At 39.9% G+C, this 27328-nt stretch overlaps 1 protein-coding gene and 1 non-coding gene across 5 annotated transcripts; both read right to left on the reverse strand.

Annotated features, from left to right (window-relative positions):
- Positions 1–1469: 1469 nt before the first annotated feature.
- On the reverse strand, positions 1470–26035 carry MTFR1 (mitochondrial fission regulator 1). 4 transcript variants are annotated; one of them, XM_032677401.1, is made up of 8 exons: positions 25981–26035; positions 19465–19607; positions 16140–16238; positions 10749–10867; positions 7379–7620; positions 5293–5545; positions 4955–5123; positions 1470–3356 (listed from the first exon to the last, which is right to left on the reverse strand). In XM_032677401.1, the coding sequence occupies exons 2-8, from the start codon at positions 19528–19530 to the stop codon at positions 3297–3299; spliced, it is 1008 nt and encodes a 335-aa protein (XP_032533292.1). In that variant the 5' UTR covers positions 19531–19607; positions 25981–26035; the 3' UTR covers positions 1470–3296. The 4 variants fall into 4 exon arrangements, with proteins under 4 accessions (XP_032533292.1, XP_032533217.1, XP_032533079.1 ...); XM_032677326.1 differs by having other exon boundaries at positions 26007–26031; XM_032677188.1 differs by lacking the exon at positions 25981–26035 and adding an exon at positions 25848–25961.
- On the reverse strand, positions 13581–13653 carry TRNAV-AAC. The gene has a single exon. It is a non-coding gene; the product is annotated as a tRNA-Val (tRNA).
- Positions 26036–27328: the final 1293 nt, after the last annotated feature.

Consider the following 27328-nt stretch of genomic DNA (forward strand, 5'->3'; position numbering starts at 1 on the left):
TTCTGTTGAACCTGCGTGAACTTCCTTCCTTCGCTGTCAGTGCAAGTTCTTGCTGTTGTCTGACTCCAGCAGAGAAGGATCAGATGGGACAATGAGCTTTGGTTGTAACTTGAAGGAACAGAAAAGCACTTTTTAACAGCTAGTCTTTGAAAGGGCAACACTTTCCAGTGGTGTTTGAAGCTGTGAGAACACAGAGGTAATGACTGCGTGTGAGTAACTTACTACAGAGAAGCTGCAGCTAAGCTTCCCTGCAGCCTGGGCAGGTTTGTAGGGTTAAATGTGGGAAAGTACTGATTCCTCTTGCACTGTTTTGAATAAAAACATGTGACAAGACTGCAGCTATTTTCAAAACGACCACTGAAATCATTACCTGATGATGTCTTCTGTGATGCATGTGACTTGGTTTAAAGAGTCTCAACTGCATTTTAAATTTTAGTACTCATTAATTTTTAGTACTCATTGCAGGCTGTTTATAAGCACATTTTAATATCTAATGCAAATTAAGCTTAATGGATTTACAAATAGGTATACAGCAGTATTTCAACATACGGTATTTATCATACAGTATTTATAAAGAGCCTGTGATTCGTTCACATTGTACCATCTTGCTGTCCTCTGCTCTGACAGGAACCAGCACAGTTTGTCAAGGTGCGTAGAGTGAAACATGAGTAGTTTTGTTCTAAGCCACCTTTCCTGGAAAGGGGCCTCTGTCTTTTCCTACCAGACTGGATTTAAAAAGACTGGTTCTAATCCCACCTCTTAGTGTACATGGAAGGTTCTGACATTAGATTGAATTAAAAAAGCAAAAAAAAAAAAAAAAAGCCTTTTTTTTTTGACTTGTCTAGAAATGCTTTCTACAAATCTGCATTGAACTTCAACATTCCTGCAGCCTGAACATTTCATGTGAGAGCTGAGTGTGTCAAGAGCAGGGTCCCTAAAGCACCGTGGCCACTCACAGCCCACGGGAGCCCAGAAATGTGCGAGGGGATGTGGACCAGGTCCCCACCACAGACTGTCTTAATTCACAGATCTACTCCCAGCAACTGTTCACAGACAGATACAAAGAGGCTTCAGGTTATGTCTACGGCCTCTGCCCAGCATGAGTGGACGGCCTTAGTTTGAGCACTTTTACTGTGGGCAGTGGCATCGTGCATGTAAAAGATTTCAAGTAGAAAGATACAAATTAGGGTACAGTATAAAGTAAGTTATTTGATGTCGGCTTTGTGGTTTTATTTTCTTGTGCAGACTGCATTTCTTTTACAGTAATTTTACATCAGTGATAAGGCTCACCCCATTTCTGGGCACTGGATACCTCAGTTCAAACAGGCAATGCCTGGTATGGGCTTTTCTCATGTTCTAGCCTAGTTTAATAGGTCACGTGATATCCTGAATTTTACATGTTAATTGGACTGCCAGGGGAACCCAGTGTACCAGGGGATGGTACACAAGTACCTTCCTGCTATGTTTGTGGTGAGGCATAAACTTCTCACTGGTTCCTCATACCCTTTTTTTTGTTGTTGTCGTTTAACCTGAATGTAACTAAGTTAACAGTGTGGGGGGCTTTTCTAGACTAACTCTGTCACTCCTGGTGCACAGCAAGGTAAGCAGACCAGTCCTGGAGGAGATGGAAGTTGGTTGTCACTACAGTGATTTACAGTCATTGTAACAGAATGTAAACTATACTTTACTGTGGCTGCTATCATTTGTAGAGTACCACAAATCAAATATACCATGTTTATTTTAACTGCTTTTAATTTTATATAGTGGCAATAAGAGCATAAAATACAAAAGTTTAAAACACCTTTTTGAAAGTTAATTTTGGTTTTAAGTCATTTAAATGAACTCAAGGATTGAATGGCCTGTCAGTAAGACTGATGGCAGAGCATTTTAGAAGGAAGTTACGTTGTGTACATATTAACACCATTTCAAGTTCCACCCCAGAAAACCCCCTCCTCCATTGTACAGCCTACATTCCAGTTACAAGCAGCAAAGCTTCATCTCCAGTAACCTCGTCATTCAGTTCTCTTTATTAAGTAGTGCTGCTTTTGTCTTCTCCTAGAAAACAGAAGCTTCTAGAGACAGTTGTACTTGTCCCAGGAGCCAGGATCAACTTAGAGCAGGCTCAGCCTTTTCTACTCCCATCTATGGTCAGAGCAAAGCTTGGCTTCATTTCACAGCGTAGCTAAGCTGTAGCTCTGAGCTCCTGAACAGCTTTTTTGTATGTTTAGCTTGAGCCTTTTCTACATCTGTGGCTGGAGCCATGAGCTGAGGTGGTTGGTGCAGGTCTGGCAGCAAATAATTGCTGTGGGGAAGCCTCAGAAGGGCTTTCCTTGGCAAGCAGGTTATGTGCAATTATCCCATGTCTTCCCAGCAAACAGGACCATGAGGGTGTGCAGGTCCCAGCTGCCAGAAATTTATTCAGGGACCCAAAACAGCTGGGGAGAAAGGTGTCCACAAACATCCCTTAGAGCAGCAGAGGTGAACAATGTACTTGTACCCCACAGTACTTTGTACCTTTATTTTCTTACCTACACTGTTTCTACTCTAATTAACACATATTCTCTTACTATTTAACTCTGCTGCTCTCTACTGGCTATTTCAAATTCACTGGACTACCTGTTCACAGAGGCTCCCACAGCAGGATTTACTCCCTTGTCCTGCACTCTTTATAATGGCCACAGGACGATGTAAGCAGGTTTTACTCTCTTAGCCTTGCAAGCTCATTTGAAACAAACAACCCTGCGCAAAAGTGTGCTATTACTTAAAATTTATCTGAACTCTGCAGCAGATTCAAGTTTTTCCTTTGTTTCACTAAGAAGCAAAGTGCCTCCAGGTTTTCTTTGGGCTAAAATTTTGCTTAAGTTAAATTTAAAAGAAAGACTTCAACATGAAAATTTCAATATCAAATTACACATTGTAGTGCAAGTTACAGGTAGAGCTCAAATAACTGATATTAACTTAAGGGTGTATCACCATCATCATTAACATGTACACAGATTTTTAAGATGGTCAGTTATGCATAAAGAATGCTGTATATATAACTTAGTGTTAATAAACTAAATCCACCATGTAAGTCTGAGTGGAAAGCCAGGCTTGACTGCAAAATTAATACCTGAGTATAATGGTCCAATTTATTCCCCTTGACAAATCACATACAACCACGTTTAGTGCCTCACTTCTACTTCACATTGAGTCTGTGCTGTAAGAAAGAGACCACTCAGTACTAGTGCTATTTGCAATATAAAATATTTCGGAGAAAGGAGCTCAACAGTCTTTCGTGTAGTGATCTGAATTCACTAGGATTTTTCAATTAAAGTCTTCATTTTTCCTGTGGACTTCAGCATGTGCGGCCCAAACTGAAAAGGAAACCAGACACACGTTCAGATTGCTTTCAACAGAAACCTTGCTGAACTACTGCCCGTCCAAGTTGTAAGTAAAAGCAGAACTTGGGCAGAGATAATTTCCTCTATCATCCTGCTCCTCTGCCCGTGGATTTCACAAAGTAAAGGAAAACTTGTGTCAGCAGTTGACTGAAATTGCTCAGATGAGGCAGCTAATGACCTGCTGGAGCAGCTCTGACTAGCGACAGCTCACTCCGCCACAGCAAGAAAAGAAGACAGATGCAGTTATCTTTACAAGTTGACAACCAACTGCTCTAGCACCAGTTTTACAGTATTTCTGTTCTTACTCTACTTTGCCTTTTTGTGCAAGTCCTTTTCAGAATGACCACACAAAGATATCATACAAGTTTGATCTAAGAAAGAAGGTACATAATGGTAAGTAACCGATGGACAGATTTTATTACCTCATTAAAGGTAATAAATACTCTATCATCTAACAAAACCCTGCAATTTCCTTAGCTCTTGAGGACTTGACCCTTAATCTCAAAATGTGGACTGCAAATTTTGAAACTAGAAAGTAATGAAAAACCTCTGTCTAAATAAACATTGCAAACTTCTTTTCTTTAAAGCCCCAGAGATGCTGAGGAAAGAAATGATTAATTCTAGGGAATATCTGGCCTTTTAGTTGTGAAGAACAGCCTGAACATTACAGAAATACACCTTTAAAGGCCAAAACCAGAAGGCAAGTAAGTCAACATCAATTAGCAGAAGTACTCAAAAGTCCTGAGATTTGTGGCTTGGGAATGTTATTTTCCTTAAAACTCAATTCAGAGGTGATCCAGCTTTTGGAGTTTTATCTGCATTTTTTCAAATGTATAAAGGGTTCCATAGCACAAGGCTTCAAGTATTGCTTACAAACAAAACTGATCTATACCAGCTTGTTTTTTAAGTAAGTGTACATTGCTATAAACTTGTATCTTGAACGTTCACTGCTTAAAAACCTCTTCAGTTTCAAATCCATCTGAAATAGAAGTCATTAATTGGTGCCATAATGTGGATTTTAAATACAGTTTCACTTTAACATTCTCACACTATTAAGAAACTGCTCTTATTTACTCAGCGTTTCCAATTATTAGAAGAAACTCCCCATACCAAGAACCTGCAGGCATTATGAACAATTTTCTTTCTGCATTCCTAGGAATGGTGACATGGTTCAGGATCTTGCTTTAAAGTTTCACCTCCACTGTCTGAATACTTAAGGTTGGTAGTAACAGGCAAACACAGTTCATATTTGAATCCAGTATGAGCCCTTAGCAATGGAGTTTTCAGAATATCACATGCTTGTGGCAGCAGAAAACACTTTTGTTTAAAAAATAAAAATTACAAAACTGTAACAGGACTTTTAAACCTAGGGCCAAGACAGCACACAGTCCTAAGATTTGAAACTAAAAACACAGGACTGCCACAACTCCTGGCATATCAGCAGTACTTCACAGGGTTTTGTGGATTGGGATGCTAACTTGTTGGTAACTGCATATGCTGGCAGGAAGACATACTTTTGTTTTCACAACTATAATTTAAACCAAGCATGTGTTCAGAATCACAGTACTCACCAGCACTACCTCAGTCTGTGTCTTTGTTTCAGTCTTTGGAATCACTTTTTCTATTTCACTTTGGCTGTCATTTCGGTATCGATGAGCAAATTTCTTTTTGAGAGCTTCTGCTATTAATGCTGCAGGATCTGCAGGGTCAGCCACTTTAGGTTTTGTACCTTCTGAGGATCTAGAGAAGAAAATGAGAAGCGTTAACACAGTCCAAAACTTAACCACTTGTGAATGCTTTTGCATTCTGTTTGTCAGATGTTCCATCAGCAACTGTCTCACCTTGAGGTAGACAGTCATAAATCATTCATGCAAATGTTAGTATATTGATACTTATTTACATTTATTACCTTTTCACCGAGCGTAGTTTCACACTGTTCATGTCTTTGAGGATTTCTAGCATGTTTGGTACTTCAGACTTCTTTGGCCCGTTTTCCATCACGCTCTGGCCAGAGTTCGTGTTTTTGTTTTTCCTTTCTTTAATGAGATCAATGGCAGACTTGCTCTGCTGCAGACCCGAGGGAGGGGGTGGTGGCAGAGGAGGAGGTGGTGGCGGTGGAGGTGCAACAGGGACAGCAGCTGGAGCAAGTGGACTTGACCCAACTACAAATGAAACGAGTGTTACACGTCAGTTTACCTGGAACTCCTCTTTACATGTCACAAATGCCCAGGTAAGAACATCACTGTAATAACTTCAATTGCCTCCCCTCTGCCACCTTTACATTGTCACATAACTTCTTAATTCTTAAACCACCTAAGCTGAAAAGCCACGTAAAAATCCTTCTGGAAGAGTGAGAAACGCCCTTTAAATTTCCAGCTCAAATTCTAGGGGCATTCATGTCTACTGCAGTGGGATGGATGTCACGACATCTTTTAGTTATCACAGAATCACAGAATATTCTGGGAAGGGGCACACAAGGATCATCGAGTCCCACTCTTAAGTTAAGGGCATCAAACCTTGGCATTATTAGCCTGTGCTCTAACCAACTGAGCTTATCTCAGGGTCATGTTCTTGTAAGAGGCAGGTACTGAGCTGGAAGTCACAATCTGCCAAATATGAGCAATGTTTCTTCCTACTTATCATCACGAATATGAAATTACCATAAAAGATTTTTAAACATAAATTTCAGAGCTCAAACAGTGCCCAAGTTGAACCTCATACCAGCTCTCTGAGGTTAAGGATTTTTACCTAATCATCTCATCTGGTTGAAGATTGAGATTCTCACAATAATCTTGATTTCAAGTTTCCTGTACAGTTTAGGTAATAATTGAAGGAACCTCTGCTCAAATGCACGTTTAAACAAATCAAGAAAAGCATATCAAATCAGAGTTTGAAGCTTGGGTTATAAAGTGTGTAAAGGTATGTATACAGATAATACAGAGGAGTCTATTCTGTTTACATGCTGGCAAAGACACGTCATTACCACGTTCTACCAGAAGAGGGAGGTAAAGATGATAAAATGAAATAAAAATTTACCTTCCCTAATAAACAGAAGGGAAAAAAATAAAAATAAATTATTAGTTATTTCACACACCCCTGTTCCCCCCCGCAATTAAAATCCAAGAGTGAAACTATGTGATCCTTAAAACTATTTCATAGTTTTGAATATGAGCAGATCAAGAAAAATAAACTACTATCAGTTCACAGACAAAAGCTAAATAAGAGCATCTGAAGAATCAGAATATGATTTTATACACAAATACAGGCAAAACTGTACTTGCTAAGTGACTTTAGGAAGGAGTTAAAACGAAATGCCTGTCATCTGCAGTTGACAAGGGCCATCTCCCACTCATCTTTGAAGACTTAAAACTGGAAAGCAGTCAGAGGTGAGGGAAAGAGGAGGAAGAGATTCAGGAAAAGAATTATTCTGTTTACTGCCAGAAATGGTGCACTACTTCTGGTTCCATATGGATAATGTGTCTGATCCCAGAGATGATTCCAGTAAACACTTAATTGCCTTTTCTGTTCCTTGTTACATATATTACATATTCCAAAAGTATAATTAGTATCTTGTATGAATACTTAATGATATCAGAGAGCTTATTTCATGACTGAATGGAAAGACTTCAGTGCCAGTAATTAAGTTACATTCTTTTAGTTTGGTTTAAGCCATCATGTTTATCATGAGCTTTGCTCTGAAAGCTGTTTAATACTTCTTCTCTCATTCACAGATTCTGAACTCTGGCAGACTTACACACAGACATGACGACTTTTGGAATACTGGAAAATACAGAAAATCTGTCAGGTCACTTGTCTTCAAGACCTGTTTTGTATCCTTTGGTTAGTGTGCCATATCTGTCTACCAAACTAACAAAAACAATATGGAGAAGTGCTCAGTGTTGCAGTATCTCACAAAAATGAATTAGCACAGTATTAATTATAAAAGGGATAAATCCATTAACTAATTTTTGCTAAAAGTACAGCAAATTTAATACCTGCTGTCAAGTTCTGCTGTTCTTGCAAGGTTACAATTTTGGCTATTTGTGCTCTTAAAGTGGCCAGTTCATTTTCTAGAGCACTGATCTTCTGCAGTGCTTCTTCATTTGCCATCACTGCGCTCCTGGGCACTGGTTCTTCTTCCTGTGGGTTTTGTAAGGACACTTGTCTACATGGAGACCTCCTGGAATGATGTAGTTCCCCTGAGGGAGGCTGGGCTGTTTGTGACCAAACTTCTGATCTGTAACAAAAATATCACAAGCTATTTTAAAGGCTTTGTAATAGATAAAAGCTAAAGCAACGTTACCTACAAACCAGGAATACAAACTGAAGACCCGACTTCAAAAACCTCTTTACGTAAATCACTTCCACCAACACCTTATGTAGTTTAAGGTAAATAAGAGCTTCTCATCCTTTCTCTTTGCATCACTACCTGTATTTCTTCTCTTCCCCAGGCCAGCTTTTTGTAGAATCCTTCATTTCAGAAGAAAAAAGGAATACATTCCCCCTCACCCCAATCTATTTCTCTATTTTGTACCTATTGTATATTTTATTGGAATTAAGATCCCTTTTTTGCCCTCAAATGCCACCATTTTCCCCCATGGGCTGCAAACAGTCACTTGTTGATTCACTTGAAGTAGGAAGTTTATTAGTTTCACAGAGTATTTTTTGTACTTTTTTACTTCTGAGGGGACAATCCCCAAGTCTAGCAATGTTGGAAATACGGAGTATGTGAAACAGCTTAGTGATGCAGAGGCTGCTTATCAGTAGATGGGCAAGGGTCATGTATCCAGTTTCCTAATGTAATAATTAGAACTACAGAGAAAAAAAAGTCTTACACTTTTAAAGAGTCCATGACCTTCCTTCCTCTTCTCACAAGAAAATGCAACGCTGCTGCCTTCCTTTATTACCCACCCAAGCTCAAGCCATGTTAAACACTGAGGTATTGCGGAAAAACTGCTCAGGTAAGTTGCATAAGCCCTTACAAAGACACCAACATTATTAAATGGTTTATCTCAACATCTGAGTAACCTGACTGAGTTGAAGATGTCCCTGCTCATTGCAGGGGGCTTGGACTAGATGGCTTTTAAAGGTACCTCCCAATACAAACTATTAATGGTACTATAAGTAGAACTGATAGGGATTGATGACAACAAATTATCATAAACATTAAAACTGCAAAATATGACCACATTACTTGGTGGTCATACCTCAATCCTCCTTAACTTCAATCCCAAAACTTCTCAGGCGTGTCAGGATTCCATTGTTTCTTCAAACATCAGAGTAAGAACAGGGGCTGCTGATAGGACTTTTTGAAATGTGTAGAGAGGCTCCAGATTAATACAGCCCAAGTGCCCCATCACTCTGGACGCATGGATTAAGCTGCTGTGGATGCTCATCACGTTAAATCTGCAGTTGTGCTACACCTAAAGCAAGAGCCAAGATTTAAGGCTAGAATGAACTCCCACCTCAAACCAGGAGTAGATACAGATTTGAGTCTTCCATGACACTGACAGAAAACATCAGCACAACTTGCAGAAATTTGTTCAAGGAAAACTGAATGTTATCAAGGATGATAAAATTTAGGTGTTGTTACCTAGATGGGAATAGAGAGCAACTAAAGCTGAGAACAGGATACTTCCTACAGCAGCCACCTCCCTGCTCTCCCTAAGGTGGAGGGAGCCAGTGGTCACTTCGCTCTTTATTACTGCTCTGAGCAGAAAATATCCTTTCTTTTTAAGCTATTCTGCTCCTTTAAAGTTTCTAGAAGGCAGGTTTAAGTGTTTTCAGGAAATGTCTTGATTGGAACCTAATGCTGTGGAAAAATATTATGCCTGAGTTGTCATTACGGCTCTGACTGGGAGTAAGGGAAAAATGATTCGTCATTGAGTTGCTTCCTCTATAAAACTGCATTCACAGAAGAAAAACGATGTCTGCAAGACTGTTTACTGAATTATACCATGAATAAATATTTAACAATAACATCTATGTGATCTTGTCGAAACAGAATTTCAAAAGCCTGGAAAACACCTAATGCATACAAGCTCCACTAGTGATACTGTGCACAGACATAATAAACAGGGCACATTGAAATACTCCTATTTGCTAAGTAATTCACTTACATGCTCCATTATAAGCTGTTTGCCTTAAGGTCACTATATATCTGCAGGATTATTTTAGTCCCATCCCACATCCATCTGTCCCCCTTCCCCGCTTCCCAGGGCGACGTTTCAGCAAATATGCAAGTCCTACATCTTTTGTAATAGGTTCTTTGAAGCACCAAAGAGCTATTCTCCCTGTTGTCTCCATTAAACATAATAACTTTATAGTTCAATCCTTAAACAAAATGTTTCTGTGCAAACAAAAGCAGTATTGGGCAGTTAATTTCCTTTGTATCAAATAGACTTCACAAATAGTGTTTCCCAAACAAGTGTTGATTTCTGTGACTCCCCTCTGAGTTTGTAAAATTAATGTGGGCAGTGCCAGAATGTTTGTTATGCAAAGCTTCATGTAACAAGTCATGTTGGAGGGCATCTAAGTCATTACTTACCTATATCATGCCTTCAAATTAAGAACAGTATCCTCCAGTAATCTCTGAAGCCAACAATCTCTGCCCTTCTCTGGAAGGTTAGTTTATTTAAAACAAAAAGCTCCTCTGCACTACAGAACTGTACCTCTGTTCCAGGCTAATCTGAGCAGCAATTTGAGTAGGATGGAATAGAGAACTTCATCCCTTCAGCCAACCTGTTTCATGCAGTGACAGTGCTGTGTAGAACCCTTGGTCCAACACAACAGTACCTATCCCACCATTCTGGACACATGTGCTCACATGCTTCCCTGCCAGTTTTCGTTATGAAGATTAGAGATGACACACCAACCACAATTTTTCCATTGTACTTAACAGACTGCAGAGACTTAACTAGAAAGGTGAAAAACAATGTGCTAATTACTGGATTGTCAAAATGACCATTGCTAGTAATGAGGAAGCTGTACAGTACTGCCCTGGATCTCAGAACAGGAAAAACAGTGTTAGCAATTGTCATACCACAGCAGACATCTTTGTGGGGAGAAGGATGCTTGAAGCTACTGCATGAAACTCTTTGCAATACATAAAATGAATAAAACCCACAGTCTTCCTTGTATAAAGCCAATGTCCCGTATCTTTTCAAACCAGTCCTTCTTTCACAATCCTGTTAGTCTAATTTCTACTATTTCTTTTCAAAACCCTACCTCTGGCCCTTCCCTCTCTCTTCTCCCAGCATTCAAGTGCCCTCAGTTAATTGCAATGCACAACAGCTTCTCATCGGAGATAAGTGAGGTTTCTTCCTCTCAGTTCGGGCTTTCAGAGAGAAGATCTGAGAAACATACCTGAGCCTTGTAAAGACTTCTCCTTCTTCTTCAGCAACCCAGCCCACATCTGCAAAGGAGGCCACTGCATCTTCTCTAAGTTGAGCAGGACGGTTTCCTTCCGTGACAGGAGAAATAAGCTAAATTTTAAAGACAAGATTGAAGGCTTTAGAGTCATTCCCAGCCCATGCCACAGCTATTTTATCCCATACTTCTACTGAGGCTACATGTCACTATTAACACACACATGCACAAACACATCTGTAGCCTTAGCACACTTATTTCTGTCCTGGCCTTGGTCCAGAACCATTTCACTGACTTCAAACTATTCAATCTAGTCTGCTGAACGCCTTACAGAGGTTCAGGTACTATCACATGAACTACTGAACACTAAAAATCCAAGGCAAATTGTTACCTTAAAGACAAACAAACATCAACATTCTCACATAGTTTGCTATATTAACTCAAGTAGTATGTTTTAAAATTACATTCATGACCAGTCATGACCAGTCATGACCAGTACTTCTTAAGTCTTTTGCTCTGATTTAGTATTATTTTGAAAGTAAAATTTTGTTGAAGCTTCCCTTTCCCTACAACTTCCAGAATTTCTGTACAAGAAGTATGTACATTGCACAGGAAAAGCAAGCAAATGAACAAACATCAAAACCAGGCAAAAAAGCCATTTCTATTAGCTCAGTAATCACAAAGACTGAGTGAGAGGTAGGATGCAATCATAACATTATACACTATTTGCTAACAATCCTATTTACAACATGCCAAACAAACTGACCATTTTCCAGCATGGTTCTGGCCATTAGCTTTACAGCTGTTTGAGGCCAAAGGCGAGCAAGGCTCCAGAGAGTGGAATCTTTCTTAGACTTCCAGCTAAGTGACATAAACTGAGATTTGAAAAATTGCTCAGACCATCAGTACCTGCTCCATAGCCACAACTCAACAAAATGGTTTCAAATCTATTTTGAAATTCTGCTTCCCCGGGTTAGATGAGGGCATGTGTACACAGTCACTGGACTCCTGAGCAGCCTGGGCTCAGTATCTCAGCTGATAAAAGCTACTGAACCAATTTTCAGTAATTTCTTCTGCTCAGTCTGTCACCTTGAGTTACCTATCTCTAACACAACCACATCCCCTCTTTTCTTGTATTATATAGAATCACAGAATTGTTAGGGTTGGAAAAGCTCTCTAAGATCATCAAGCCCAACTGTTAACTCAACACTACACACAAATCCACAGCCAAATCTGCACCAGTTGTTGCAGCTGTTCAAAGTGCTGCCTATGGCTAACAGTGGCCAAGAGCTGGGAATACTGACAGAGGCGGTGGTAGTAGGTATCAGTCTGTGAAGGCAGCTTGGATCCAGCCCATTAGCACTTAGGTCAATTTTCAAGGCAAATCCTCTCTGTAAGGGCAAACTACTATGTAGAAGCAACTATAAAATGTTGGTTGGCATTAATCTGAATTTGTAGCAGACCCATCACAGTAGGACTGCAGTCTGGATGCGGTAAAACCATTTCTCAAGAACATCCACACATACTTTAGTTGTAGCCTAAAGACACAAGTCCCAGGAAGAAAGAACTTGTGGAACTGGGGCTGTTTTTTCCCCAGGAGTTGTTACAAACAGCTTTAGAAATTGAGATTAGTCATCTTCACCTCACACTCTCACAACTTGTATGTGAGCCTTTATCACAGCTCCCAGGAGTGTGTATTGGCACCATCAGATCATTTGGAAACAACAGGGTTTTTTCCAGGTAGCATCAGCACAGATGGTAATATGTTTATCACATTAACAGTTGTGCCTAATACCATTACAGTCTGCCTCTCTTTGAAACAGTCTAGAGAATACTATATTGCATGTTAGGATTTTTGCTGTTTGAGGTGTCCTTGGCTTTTTTCTTTTTAAAAATAAATTGAAATTTTCATGACTGCAGCATTTGTATTAATGTTAATGGCAACTTAAAAAATCTGTAATACATCAGCCACTTCTTGCAGGTGATACAGATTTTCCTGACAGTAATGGCCACATGAGGAACTATTACCATTCGAAGACTGAAGCCAAATTTAAATAAAGGCACTACACATACTTGAATCAAATATAATTTTATAATTCAACAGTAAGGAAATACATTTATCACTGCCAGATTTCCTGAATTGTGAGATAAATAACTTCTAATTCAACATTTAGGAGCAACCCTTCTGTTATACTATGATACAAGTTTCTTCTTACTTTTTTCTTCATATTTATATGTAAGCAGAATATGCTTGTTACCCCATATACAGATGTTTCTTTCCTCTATCCCTAAAACCAACAAAGCCTTCCACAGCAGTAGATTTTGAATTTAAGTTAATGCAAGATTTTTACTTTAATTTAAAGGTTAAAAGCCAACATGCATCTCTTAAAAACCATCACCTGCCTGTAAACAACTCTGTGACTATCCTATTCCTCCAGTCAATTCCAGCTGAAGAAAACTCTGACAACTGCTCTGCCAGCACCTGATACGGAGAACAGAGCGCTGAAAACAGAGTCCCAGCTCTACTGGATGGCAGGAACTGAAAGAATCAGTGAAGCAGGCTGCTTTTCTTTCTCTGCAATCTACATACTTGCTTCCCCCACTTCGTCCTGCACAGGCTTTTTTTGCCGATTGTAGTGTGCTCGTACGCTGCACACGCAGACACACAAACACACGCGCCTGGGGGTTTCAGACCCAGCACGAATGTCTGAACACTACACACACTGAGCTGTTTTGACTGTCACGGAATCACAGAATATATCTTGAGTTGAAACGGATGCATAAAGAATCATTTAGCCCAACTCCCAGAGAAAGAGTCGGCCTCGCCAGTGTTTCCGCCCGGTTTCGAACCGGGGACCTTTCGCGTGTTAGGCGAACGTGATAACCACTACACTACGGAAACGCTGCTTGGGGAGGTGTCAGGGCAGGATCCCCACTCTTTGTTTGCTCCAGAAAGTGCAAAGTAGAACGAATACTTTTATGCTTTTAAGGACAGAATAAAACCCTCTAGTTTCAAATTAATAATACAGTTATGTATTAGACATTTGGAAATACTTCTTCAAGTAAGATGAACTTGCTATGATTTTTCAAATTAGCCCAGTAAATTCAGATGTTTGCTGCATGCACACCAATTCCTTAGGAGACTTTACTGAGTTATCAGGTATCCATCAGACAGACAGGAGAAGTGTGGGACTAAAACACAGATACTGTAGCTGAAGGATACTATCTTCAGAGACGCTCCTGTAGGTTTGGTTGAATCTACCTAGGCTATACTGGTAAGTTTATTTTTCCTAAAGACTACAGATAAACCTAAAAAATATGACATACAAAAGAACTGTATCAACCATTTAGAGTAGTAAGGTAAGCTCTGCAGCCTCTTACTGAATACTTAAGCAGCATTTAGCAATTAATTTAAATGTTTACTGTGGTAAGATCCATAGAGACAGACAGAACAGTCAGCAGACCCCAAACATCAAAATGTTAAGCTACCACTCTTTTTTTTTCCAAACCAGCTGAACAAATGCACACGAGAAGATAAGTATGAACATTACAGAGATATTAATTCAGTATCTTTCATCCATTTATCATAAAGAGAATGAAGACTTGAGGACACTTTGCTGCTCTGGGGTTAGAAACAGTGATTACATACATGCACCCTGAGATGAGGCAAGTAAGATTTGATTTGTTTTTTCAAATAAAGTGACTTACAGCAAGGTTCAGTGCATGGTCCTTTCATAAAATAGCTAAAGCTGGCAAGAAAGAAAGAGGAAGAGACAGCTATAGGAAAGCATCAGTTGCAACAGCATGAAAACGATCAAGATCAGGATTGAACTTCACTACAGAATCTTAATGCTGAGATAAAGACACAAAAAACAGATGTTAGCATCACAGTTACATGTTCAACAGTTTATATATTAAAATAATTTAATGTCTCCACAAACCATATAAGTTTTAATGTGCTTTAAGGCTCAAATTTTGAAATTCCTTTTTCTAACTAAATCAACTCTGACAACTGTACTTATATTTTTAGGATCCTTTCCTTTCATCAAAAAGAAGGTGAATGCTTATACTTAGTGTGCATGCAAAGCTGACTGAATGTCTCTTTAAGAGGTAAAAAAGGCAAATGTTATATTTAACAGAATTCAGACCAAAATATGTATATGTATTTATTTATTTGTTTGTTTAAACACTAAAAATAGTCAGGAACAGCTTCACCAGATATATCTTACTGTTCTTTGCAAGGACATTAACCAGAAATGTCTTCTTTTGTGTACCATACTAAGAGAAGGTAGTATTTGGCAAACTGTCTGCAAATGAGCATCATCTTCCCTTGTACAGCCTTTACAGCACAGCAAATCAGACACATTATAGGAGGACTTCACTTCCTTTCAAATCCGAGGCACAGGCAGCCCCATTGCTGGCAAAACTACTACTACTGCTACTTCAAAAGTTTAAATGCAGCACATCATTTGTTCTCCTTCTCACTTGCACGAATTCCCATCCCCCCCTTTATTTTTTAAGTTTCACCAAACCACTATAAATGTGAGAAAGCTGCCCCTCCTACCCCCTGTTTCTCAATGTACTTATTTAAGAGAGCCAAAATGTTAGCATGGCTTTTACTATGACACCAACAAGGTTTCTATGGTAATCTTAACTATCTAGTTTTGCTACTGCAATTTCAAGCCTAAATATTGCTCTTACATTTCATTTAGGATAAAGAAATTAATTTAAACACTGAAAAATTAGCTGTGTGGAAATTACTTCATCTTAGTGTGGTAGATGATTCCCTCCATTCATCTTTATGCTTCCTGCCCTTGCTCAGCCCATGAAACATTCCTCCCAACTTGAGTTTCAAGTACTAAATTTTTCCAGTTCTATACCCACCCCCTACCCCCCTAACACACACACAGAGTTGAAGAGATCATGTGTAACAGCTTCCACTTTCCCATCTGTTCCTGAAAGACTCATTATAAAAAGCATGGGTTTTCTCTTCCTTAAGTTTTTTACCCTTGCTCTTTACCCTCCCCTTTCACCTACACAGCCTTGTATTTTAAACAAAAGCAAACAGAGTACTCATGTTATCTGGTTACTAATGTCTTATTTTCTGATAAAGTTGTTCATTTTCCCAAATATTGTTAACACTGTTCATCTTTACATGCCTCTTAAGCCTAGCTTGTAAGTACTGTTTATAGAAATAAGTTTCAAAAAATTTTCTCTTTTATGAATTTTTTTTTTCAATTCATTTGAACTGGAAGCAGGAAGAACTGAAGTAGGCTAATTCTCCTATGTCTAGTTTATCTTATTCTGCTTTTACAAACCTTCTAGTCAGGAGCAAATACCTTTATCAGTATAGTGAAACACATATTCTAAACTGCTGAGAACACCTACCTGAAACTGAACTCTTGGACACTGGATAAGAGAGAGGTTAGTACCAATTTTTCTTACAATACTTCGAGATGAACCATAAGGCTTGCTTGACCAAAGCACCTGGATGGGGAAGAAAAAAGAAGCCAGCTGTTAGGGAATGGATTTTTATATCATATTGTAATAGTTCTCCCTTATCCTTCAATACTATGCTTGTGCTAACTGTATTTAGCTATTCCTTTCATGCTAGAATGGAATACAATGTATACACACTGAAATCTGTATCTGTGAACTCCTTACGTCCTATACCTGAATTGATACAAGATTTCTTCCTGTCATTACAATATAGCTATGGCTACTTAAGGTCAAGACAGCCTTTGCATTAAGTTTATACTCAAAGCAATAAATCAGGTAACACAGAAGAATTCAAGAGTTGGAAGCATCTTCATAAACATAATTTGTTGATTTTCAAGACAACAAAGAACCTACATCAGGTCAGACAGCTCTTTTTATGGGATTTCAAGAAAAGATAATCATCGAAAACTCCATAAAGTTATGTAATTCTACATGTCCCAAAATATCTCTTTTCTTTTTTAATTAAGAGCTGTTCTGAAACAAGAATAGTGTCTACCAGTCTTAATAGAAATAACTAAACTGTAAGAAACATGAAAGTGTAACTGTGAAACTAAAAAGTAAAGGAAAGTAAAAAGGGGAAAATAAAATGAAATTTTGTAAGAAAGAAACTTTGTCCTAAAAAACCCCACCCAAACATTCATCTATAGAAAACTACCTCAACACACCTTACTTCATCAGAACTGTTTCTACTGCAGTTTAGATTTCCTCCACATTGTTTCAACGGAGATTAAATTTGCTTTCTTTTGTTGTATTTAATGTTTGCTCTATTATTTACCATAATTGCACACAATGAAATAAAATGGGACTTTAATCCTAGGAGAATACTACAAAATGAACCAGAATAAAAGCAAAAAGCACCAAGTATGAAAGATTTCAGCACAGGGAAAGGCAACCAAAACAATGCAAAGAAGAAAAAGAATAATGAGAAGACTCTAACACAGGGTACATTGTTAGTAAACAATTAGAACACTGTATGATAATTTAAAAAATTGGCTAGTGTTTACTTATGGCTGTAAATATGAATATACCACTGAGACACTTTAAAGGCTCATAGCTTCAAGCAAACTCAACATCCTGTGAGAAGGTTGCCTGACAACAAACACTCAGATAAAGTCCAGGCTATTAATACTGAAACAACCCTCATCTGGTACAGCAATATTGCAATCACTGTAGTACAGCTGTGGGAGTTATTCAACACACAGCTAAACTACACACAGCAGATATGCTAAGCAAGGATCACTAGTCTTAGATGTTGAAGGTTCTATTGAAAAGAAAACTTTATGCTTCCTGGTATTTATCCCCAGATTATCTCAGAAACTTTACACAAACATTTTACCTATTTCTAAACAAGTATCTTTCCTTCCTCTGGCTTTAAGAGAATGTAAAAATGTTGACAAATAAATGTGTACTGCACATATGCTATGCTATATCCTCACATCAGGGCTACAACTTTGCCATGAATCCACTCAGATCTATTTTTTTTCAGTCTATGAAACATATATTGTGTTGCTTAATACTCTGCTAAGTTTGAACACAAATGTTTCAATGCAGAGTATTGATTCTGTACTTTGGTTGCCCCAACAAAGACCTCACGTTTTTGACTACCACGTGATTGTTTGTTTGTGTCTGAGCAAACAGCAGGTAGATCAGTAGCCTTCAAGAAAAAGTCACTGACAAACAGTACCACAGTAATACAACTGATCCTGGTGTTTGAAGCAGAAGTGCTGGAGATAGACTCAAAGTGATGTGGCATTGGAAAAAATAATACCAGTCAAGGGAAGGCTTAATTAATTACAGAAGTATTTCCACAACAGCAAGAGAGCCCAGACTACATGCTGTCTTACCAACATAAATGCAGTGCATTTTAAACAAGTGGCAAAACTTGTTCAGAGATTGCTCAGACCACAGACAAGATGCTGACTAGCACCCAGATATTTAAAAATATTTGGTGCCCAAATGCCCTCAGGGCTCTTCAACCACAATGGCCTGGTGCACCAAAACTTTGAATGACCCAGTTTTGGTAATTCAAGATGTGCCAGGACAATATTTTCATGCAAACTGTGCCACAAGGTATGCAAGTAAAGTCAGTGCACTGCTCAGCTCACCTACACAGTCTCAGCACTGCTCTAACCAAGTTCACACAGCTTCTTGTTGACTTGAAGCACTGGCAGAGCAAGTCTGCAAAATATTACTTAGTCATACACTCTTATTGCATCAGTGTTTTGCTGCTGTCCAGAACAGCTGACATTTGGAAATGTAACTGTATTATCACAAGCTTGATATAAGTAGAGAATGAGGAGAAACAGACTAAAAACTCGCTCCTCTCCTTATTTAGGCTGAAATTGCTGAATTATGCAGCAACACCCATGGTAATGCTACATATTCTTATACTTTGAATTTTCAAAGTTATATAAAAATCTCAGATCAAAGTTCAAATAAAATCCCAAAATACAGATTCTTGTTGGCAATTTTAATTTGGTATGCATAAACATTTTGCTATCCACAGATTCCCAAGACTGATAAAAGGTTCTAGCACAATAATACAGAGTGAGTACTGCACACAGCTGTTAAGGATTTCCCCATTGTTAAAACATTAAAATATTTTAACAACTTACAGAGATTACTGCACTGAGGTTAACACTTGTACTCAAAATAGTTTCCTAAAGGTCCCAGTGACAAAGCACTTCATGTATAGCAGCTCTCTCTCTCTCTCTCTGCTGAGCATTCAAAGAAAACTACATACACACTTTCCTCCAAGAGGAGAGCTATGCATGCACATTCCTTTGTTCAGCCAGTGCAGAACACAGCTGTCTTGCTCTCATGTATTTTAACACTTTCAGAAATAGGTAAATATAGCACAATTATAATCATCTCAGTTTCATGGGGCTTTTCATATCTCCAAGGTAAGAGCGAGAAACATTTTTTTTATCACTGAAAGTTCTCCTTCAGCTTCAAAACACACATGGAAGTCCAGCATGAAAAGCAGTGTTTACAAAGTAAACAGTTTGTTATTAGAGCTAGGAGGAACTGCATAGTTCTTTTAACACATACATTACTCAATACTTCAGTGTCCAAGTTGTAAACTTCATGATTTTTCAGCAATGCAGAATCAGTACTGAGTGTTCTGCTACAACTGACAAGCACAAACTAAAATACATGAAGTGCTTTCTACACCTGATTTTCTGAAAACATAAAGGAAGTTTGAAATACTTACTGATTCCATCTTCAATCCAACTTGTTCAAATGCCATCCTAATTAAGCGCTTAAGCCAGCAAATCATCTGGAATGGAAAAGGCCTTTCCAAACTTGGATTTAAGCCTTCCAAATCTACAGGGCTGCCGAGGTTCCATAGTAGTTCTGAAATGAGACACAAGAATTTTAGATGCATGTTGTGGAACATACACAGAAGTAAACTGCTACATGTATTCCTAAAAAATCAAGCTTTAGAAACAGTGAAAACAAGACATATTAGATGACACCAATTCCTCGTACTGGAAAGCAAAGGCATTCAGAAGGCATTTATTTACTCAATACAGGTAACAAAGACTTTTCAGTAGGGTCATTTTTATGGAATCCTACAATGGTCTGTGTTGGAAGGGACCTTAAAAATCATCTTTTTCCAACACTCCTGCAGTGGGCAGGGACAACCTCCACTAGACCAGATGGCTCAGGGCCCTATCCAACCTGGCCTTGAACACTTCCAGGAATGGGGCATCCACAGCTTCTGTGGGCAACCTGTTCCAGTGCCTCACCACCCTCGCAGTGGTACGTATCTAATCCAAACCTGATCTCTTTCAGTTTAAAGCCCCTTGTCCTATCACTACATGCCCTTGTAAAAGTCCCTCTCCAGCTCTCTTATAGCCCCCTTTGGGTACTGGAAAGAAATCAAACCATTGTAAAGTTAACATTTAAAAAGTTGGGGAAATGATTGCTCACTTGAGATTGAACAGATGATGCTGTTCAACAACTCCAAGTGAGCATCAAGCCCTATGGAACATCTGCAGGTGCAGATCAGCACTACAATTCAAGCCCCATACCCTATCTATAACTCATTTCTATGCAGGAACTGACTGCAGAAAGCTGACCACCTCTCTTGATTCACATTCTCTGACAGTGTTGTTGTTTATTCCTTTTTTCCTACAACTAAAGAGAGAAAGGAAACATGGAAAAATGACTAATGCAAGAAAATGACAGGAAATACTGTAGTGTGGGAATTGAAAATATTCAAGCAGTTTATAAAGCTGGACAGATTTCAAATTTTGTCTATTTATATACACTCCCATTCACTTAAATCAAGATGGTTTTATTGCTCCTTTAGTGAAAATAGTATAATTTTTCTTTAACTGTGTTCAACACCAGTCATAACTTGGATGTCACTGAAAAGTGTATCCACCAAAACCAGAAAAGGAAGCCATAGATTTAGGTTTACACTTGTTTTGTGTATCAGGCTGGAAACAACACTCTGTTGAACACCCTGAGCAACATATTTGTAGTATGAACAACAGCATTGCTGAAGCCACTCTGAACCCAGACAGTGATGACTAAAGCAGTGTAACAGCAAGGAACCGGTACTCGGGAAGTTTGAAAGCCAGGAGATGGAAAACCTATGCTGTTTGAAACTGCCCACAAGCCCTACAGTTAAAACCATCACTGTTTCCATTTCCATCACAAATTTTTTTTCAACAGTTTGTGGTTCCTTAGTAATAACCTACTTCTCGTGGAAACTTGGCAGAAACAATGCAATTCTACAGTTATCTTTTTTTAGACAGGCTTAAAAAAAGAGTTGATATTAAGTGTCTCGTCTCCACAGATAACAAAATACATTTCCCAACAGAATTTTCTTTTGTTTCTGAATAAACTAGGAAGAAACTACTAATCTACACCACGAGATTAGAATGGAAATTGCAATTGTTATAAGAAAAACAATAGGGAAGAATAATGGGCTACCTACCAAACAGCCATGAATACAAGCTACAGTCATTCATCATAAATAAATAAGACAGGGACTTCTTTATGGAACTCTGGAGAAGTCTGTTAGGGAAGCATGACCATCTACTGGATCTATTATTCCTTTAGGCATCTGTTATTCTTCCCTTAGACAATCTACCATATGGACTGTGTGGATCTTTGATCACATTGCACCTGCTGTGTTCTTAAAACAGGAAGAACACAACTCTTTCTATGTGCCCCACATTAGATATGGCATCATATCTGGCACTGTAGACAGGCAGTGACATAGAAGAGACAGGAATGCTCCTTTAAAAGGGGAAACCTGATCCAAAAGCATGATACATGTGATACACTCCACCTCACTTCAAAGTCTAGACTTGTTGAACAGGCAGTGTGGAAATCAAAGAGAAGAAAAACGGAAGCTGTGTCAAGACACTCAAACAAAAGAGAAGAAAAGGTAGAGTACTCCTGAGCAACTGCAAGGCAGGGCTGGCTGAGAAAGGCAAGTGAAAGGACTAAAAGGAATGACTGTATCCTGATACATTGCTCTTTCAACAGAGAGCCAGGTTATCAGTTTAAAAATCCCCAGACAAAGTCAGAGGCAGGTGTTGTTTCAGGAAGTGAAGAAAAGGTATTATTTTGTTTGTGATCAACTGAGAAACCCCAGTCTTTAATAACAGAAGCAATTCGGACAGAAGTAAAAAGAGAGTGTTAGAACTTCCTCTGAGAAAATCAGAGGAGGTTTAGAAAGTTTCCATGAATTTAAGAAATTTAAAGGCAAAGAGGTAAAGGACCAACACAAAAACTGACAAAACAACCCATTAAAGGGATAAACCAGATATAGAAAAAAGGTAGCATAATATGAGGATGACAGAATAGTATAAATAGGAAGTAGCAAGCTAAAAAAGGCCAAGGTACAAAATGAGTTCCAGCTTACAGACATAAAAGAAGTCCTACACATGTATTGGCAGTAAGAAACAAGAGATACAGCCACAACGTAACAAGTGAGGAAAGAAAGCAATGAGAGATATGGATAGGGAGTATATTCAGTGTTTTAACTTGAGGATGGTAGAAAAGACAGACAGATAGTGGAATCGTTTATAGATAGCTCTGAAAAGTTATAAACATCCAGTATTTAGAGAATTTTACCTTGCAAAGTACAGAAACCAGCAAAACGATTTCTGAAATATTACTGACGAATTTTAGAAACATGTTCAACAAAATCCAAAAGATCCAGGAATAAAAGGAGCATGATGACACAAAGCATTGGAAATAGTCCAAAACACCTATCCTGCCCTAAAACATTAAGGTGACCTTTGATAATCCCAGGTTCCAAGACTTCGATGACCGAGCACAAAAGAGCATGCATTGAACAAAAGAATTAGTTCAGTAAAATGAATATTTATAGTTCACTTTATAAGTAATTTTTAACTCTGTAGCCTAAATACTGCAAGTACCTAAGACTGGGGTCATCAATGCCTTGCTGATGTGAATGACCTGCCTGCTTTTGCAGCAGAAAGTGACTGAAATCAGTCTGTAAGAGTGCAGAGTACCACTCAGTTCCTGAATTAGTTTCCTTAGTTTATGGTACTAAGGAAAACCACCATGTTTGAACAACCTCCAGCTAATCTGTTATCTAAAAGGAAAAGGCTTCTAAGTAAATCAGCTTGATATTTTTATAAAATTATTAGTTCTACAGAATTATCCCCGGGGCAAGCTTCCTACTCATTTCTTTCAGACTATATTCAGACACCTTTCTTCACCAAACTTAGATATTTCATAATTGGTTTATGTGCCAAGAACAGACAGAGTTCATTCCAAAAGAAACTGCTGGACAGCAAGAATGAAACTGTTAGCAAATTTTTCTCTCCTGCTCTGTATACATGCCAATTTCAGAAGCAGGAGTTAAATGTTAATGCTTTTAGTAATAATACCTCTTCTAAAATATGATCTTTGTGGTATTTATCATCTGTTTTCTTGGTGCTACCTACACTAAAAAACAGTAGAAGTTGAATTCCCCCCAAATTTCCACAACTCAATTACTACAATAAAGAGTCCTGAGTAACAATAATATTGCTATAAAAATTGGTCCTTCTGCTCTGCCTCAGCAAAATTATTACAAGCATAAGCAGCAGTCACAGACAAGATTACCAAGAGATTCAAAGAACAACAGCACAAAGAATTACATTTCACTGCAGGAAGCACAAAGGGATTGGAATTTCACGGGTTCATTTAAATAAACCCCAAAAATTAGCAATGCTGAAGAACTTTCTTTCTGATATGGAAACATGCAGGAATTCCCTCGTTTAGAAATTAGGAGGTCTACATTTCCAAGTGTAGGGATTCTCATTTTAGCCTCCTTGAGCTCTCTTTTGCCCCGACTCTTCCCAATCACTTTTGCAGGTTTCATTCAATACTGTCATATCAAATATCAAGTCTACAAAGCTGAGAGATAATACCACTTTTAAATTACAAAATGTTCATTAAATAAATATAAAGGCTTTGGAGTCTGTACACATACATTCAGTAAATAAGAACATTCAGTACATAAGAACTTTCTAGTGAATTCTACACATGAAAGATGAAAAGAAAGAGAAATCAAATGCAACTGCTTTCAAATTGAAACTCTTCTACGTATATTTTCCATATTTGTCCAAGTCCCTTTCAAAGCATAAGTTCTCACTCTTAAAAAGAAATATGATATTCATATTTTTCCTACTGAAGGAAGTTTCTCTCATTCACTTAATATCCACACAAAAATAAAAGAGAATGACTTAATGGGCTTGATGGAGCAGATCAGCTTTAAAAAAAATAAACACAGGCATGAAATCTGAAAAATTAAAGGTCTAGTCTCTAAATTGAAAGGGTATAACATAAATAAGTACCAAATTTTCAAAGAAGCATGGGTTCAAAGGAATACCACCAACAAAAAAAAAATCAAACACAAAAAGATCAGGCTCCTCATTATTTCAGCAAGAACTAGGGCAAGCATATCTCCCCAGTCTTTTAGACTAACACATGAACCAAGCTCATCTAATGAAATCATAACCATAAGGAAACATATTAAAAAAGTAACAAAGAAAGATAAAGCCAACAAAACATTATCACAGCAATAGCCAAAGGGGCAGGAGCAATCCTCTGATAAAGGACCAGATCCTTTCCCAAACTGACACAGACCAGCTACAAGTTATTTAAGTATGTGTTTGTCAGAGGTCACATAGTCAAAAACAGAGGTCTAATTTTTGGTGTGGAAGCCACAAATAATGAAGCACCCAAGTACTTCCAGAAACACCTGTTTGGAAAGATATGCAGAGACAGACAAAAGTCAGTGAATACTGCAGAGACAATCAAGGGCTTATCTAAACTAGTACCAGCGTGAAATCTAAAGCAGGAATTGAAAATGATACATACTTGCAACAGAACTTGCTAAAGGTTTCCTGAAAATATAACCCCATCATATATACCTGAGAGTGCAAAACTGTATTCATCACATCTCACTCATGTTAACCTATCTTGTCAACTAAGGACAGAGGAAAAAAAAAATAATCCATGTTTCAGCACCAGTTTAATCAAAAGCCTTTGCTCAGCAGAGATCATACCTGCACAGTGCACTGTGATACCACTGAGAGGTAACTGAAACCCTTCACCACGAACCACGGGACATTACATGACACAGACACAACCACACACCTACACTTCCCTGCCAAGACAGACAGACCTCCCTGGTAATCGCTGTGAACACCATTCTTTCTGCCACAGCTTTGAGAAACACAACTATGCAAATCTTATTAACAAAAGGGTGTGTTTGTCTGAAAAAAGCATTTTAAACGCCCAATTTTCCCCCTGTAAATCTCTCTTTATAACAATGTTAAATTCCTACACACAGTAATCATATTTTAGCTAGTGACCCCTGGGAAGCAAGTTATTTGGATTCAGCAACAACTAACCGGAACTTCTAGAGATGATGTGCAGATAACTCAGCTGCCTTCTTTTTTCCTTATCAACTAGCTAAAAAGCAGTGGGGATCAGAAGACGCAATTCCCTTTCATTTAGTCTTTGTAAGTCTTGCCTTCACAAGAGCTGCAGAGCCCTACAGCTGCCTGAGGACAGCATGTAAATAACGTTAATGAAGTCCTGCTGACGCTGTCAGGCACAGGTCAATGCACTACGGTTGATTTCAGCGTTCAAAATCTACTCACACTCAATATTTGGAATTTCAACAGCTTGTTAAACAAAATGAAAACAAGCATCCAGCAAGTTACTTATTTATGACCACTGCAGAAGAACCTGAGCCCAGCAGCAGCATCACTAAAGGTGTACAAAGCAAGCAGCGTAAGTTTACAGAAAAGGGAAATAAAAGCACCAGACTCCCTCATTTTCTCTTTATACATCAACTCTGTATTTTACAGCCTCCTTAAAAATCCTCCCTCAAACTTCCGAAGATTATCTTTTATTTACACTATTCCTTGTGACCTGTCACCCCTATCGCAGCAGTTCGCCTGCAGGCACGACCGCTTCGACCCCGGCACCCCGAGCCGCTCCCACGGCCTGGCACCTGCCCTGCCCTGCCGGGACGAGTCCCGGGCGCCGCCACGCTCCCGGCGGGAGGCAGTATGGCCCTGCCTGAGGACAGCGGCCTGTACCTACCGCCAGCCGAGCGGCACCACTGCCGCAGCTCCCCTCTTCCCCTCTCCGCACCCCCCGCCCCAGCCCGGGACCGGCCGCGCCAAGGAGAATTCCCATGGGAAGGGGAGCCCCAGGCCCCCCCGGCGCGCCTCACCCGCCACCGCCGCCGCACCGCCTCACCGCTGCTCGCGCGGCCGGCCGCGAGCCGCCCCCGCCAGCCAATCCGCGGCCGGCTCGGCGCCGCCCTGGCCAATCGTGGCCGCGCCCGTGCCCGCGGGAGGTGGGACTTGGCGCGCGCTGCGCCGTGAGACGAAATACTCGGCAGGGGCGGGGGAGCGCGCGAGGTCACGTGACCGGGACCCACCCGATAGGGGCGGGGTTCGGGGCGCGTCACTGGAGGGAGGGCGGTCCTGGTCCTCCCATGGAGGGTCGGGGCTGACCTTACTGCTCTCCACACCTACCTGGGAGGAGGTTATGGCCGCTTGGGGGTCGGTCTCTTTTGCCAGGCAACTAATAACAGGATGAGAGGACGGGGCCTCAAGCTGTGCCAGGAGAGGTTTAGTTTGGACACTAGGAGGAATTTCTTCACAGAGAGGATGATTAAACTTTGGAATGGGCTACCTGAGGAGGTGGAAAGAGTCACCGTCCCTGGAGGTGTTTAAGAAAAGACGGGATGTGGCACTCAGTGCCATGGTCGAGTGACACGGTGGTGTTCGGTCGTAGGTTGGACTCGGTGATCTCAGAGGCCTTTTCCAAGCTAATTCGTTCTGTGTTTCTGAGGCGGTGGGGAAGGGCAGCCGCCCTCCCGTGTCTCCACCGAGCCGGCGCTGCGGTGCGTGTTTGAGGGCTGTTCCCGGCTCCCCAGCGGGGGCCGAGGGCGCTGCCTGACGGGTGTGGGCTGCAGCATCGCCCGGGGCTCCGTGGGTGGTGTCGGCTGTGTCCCAGTAAACCCCGGTGGGAAGCACCGCCAGGACCGCTGGGAGTCGGAGGGGGTTGGGTGGGTTGCGGGGCAGAGGGGAGCTCGGGGTGTTTCCTCGTGCTGAATTGAATTAAGGATTACTTTGGTGGTGTTTCCAGCTTTACAAACTTTACTGAGAACTTTGTTCAACCATTTCAAAATAAGGTGCAAAGCTGAGGAGTGGAGGAATACGGAAATGGAAAACCTTTGAAACTTGGAGGGCACGGGGACCGAAACCTTCAATAAAGGATCCAGATGTTGGACCCGATGCTGTTAGAGGGTTTTTCCAGCCGTAACGATTCCTTGATTCTATCTTAAAACAAATTTAATTGTCGGGGTCTCATAGAGTAGGGACTACCCGCTTCGGATTTCCAAGCGGGGAGTCGGCACTGCGTCTCCCATGCAGCATCGGGTGTGGTGCATACTATATTGTTTTACGGTACACGCTACGCTTTACTTGAGCAGTAAAATCAGCTTCTGGAGGTGACTGCCTATGGAAAAAAATCCCAAACGGAGCTGCGGGGCCGCCGTTCCCTTACTGCCG

This window comes from Chiroxiphia lanceolata, chromosome 1 (genome assembly GCF_009829145.1).
Source record: "Chiroxiphia lanceolata isolate bChiLan1 chromosome 1, bChiLan1.pri, whole genome shotgun sequence".
NCBI lineage: Eukaryota > Metazoa > Chordata > Aves > Passeriformes > Pipridae > Chiroxiphia > Chiroxiphia lanceolata.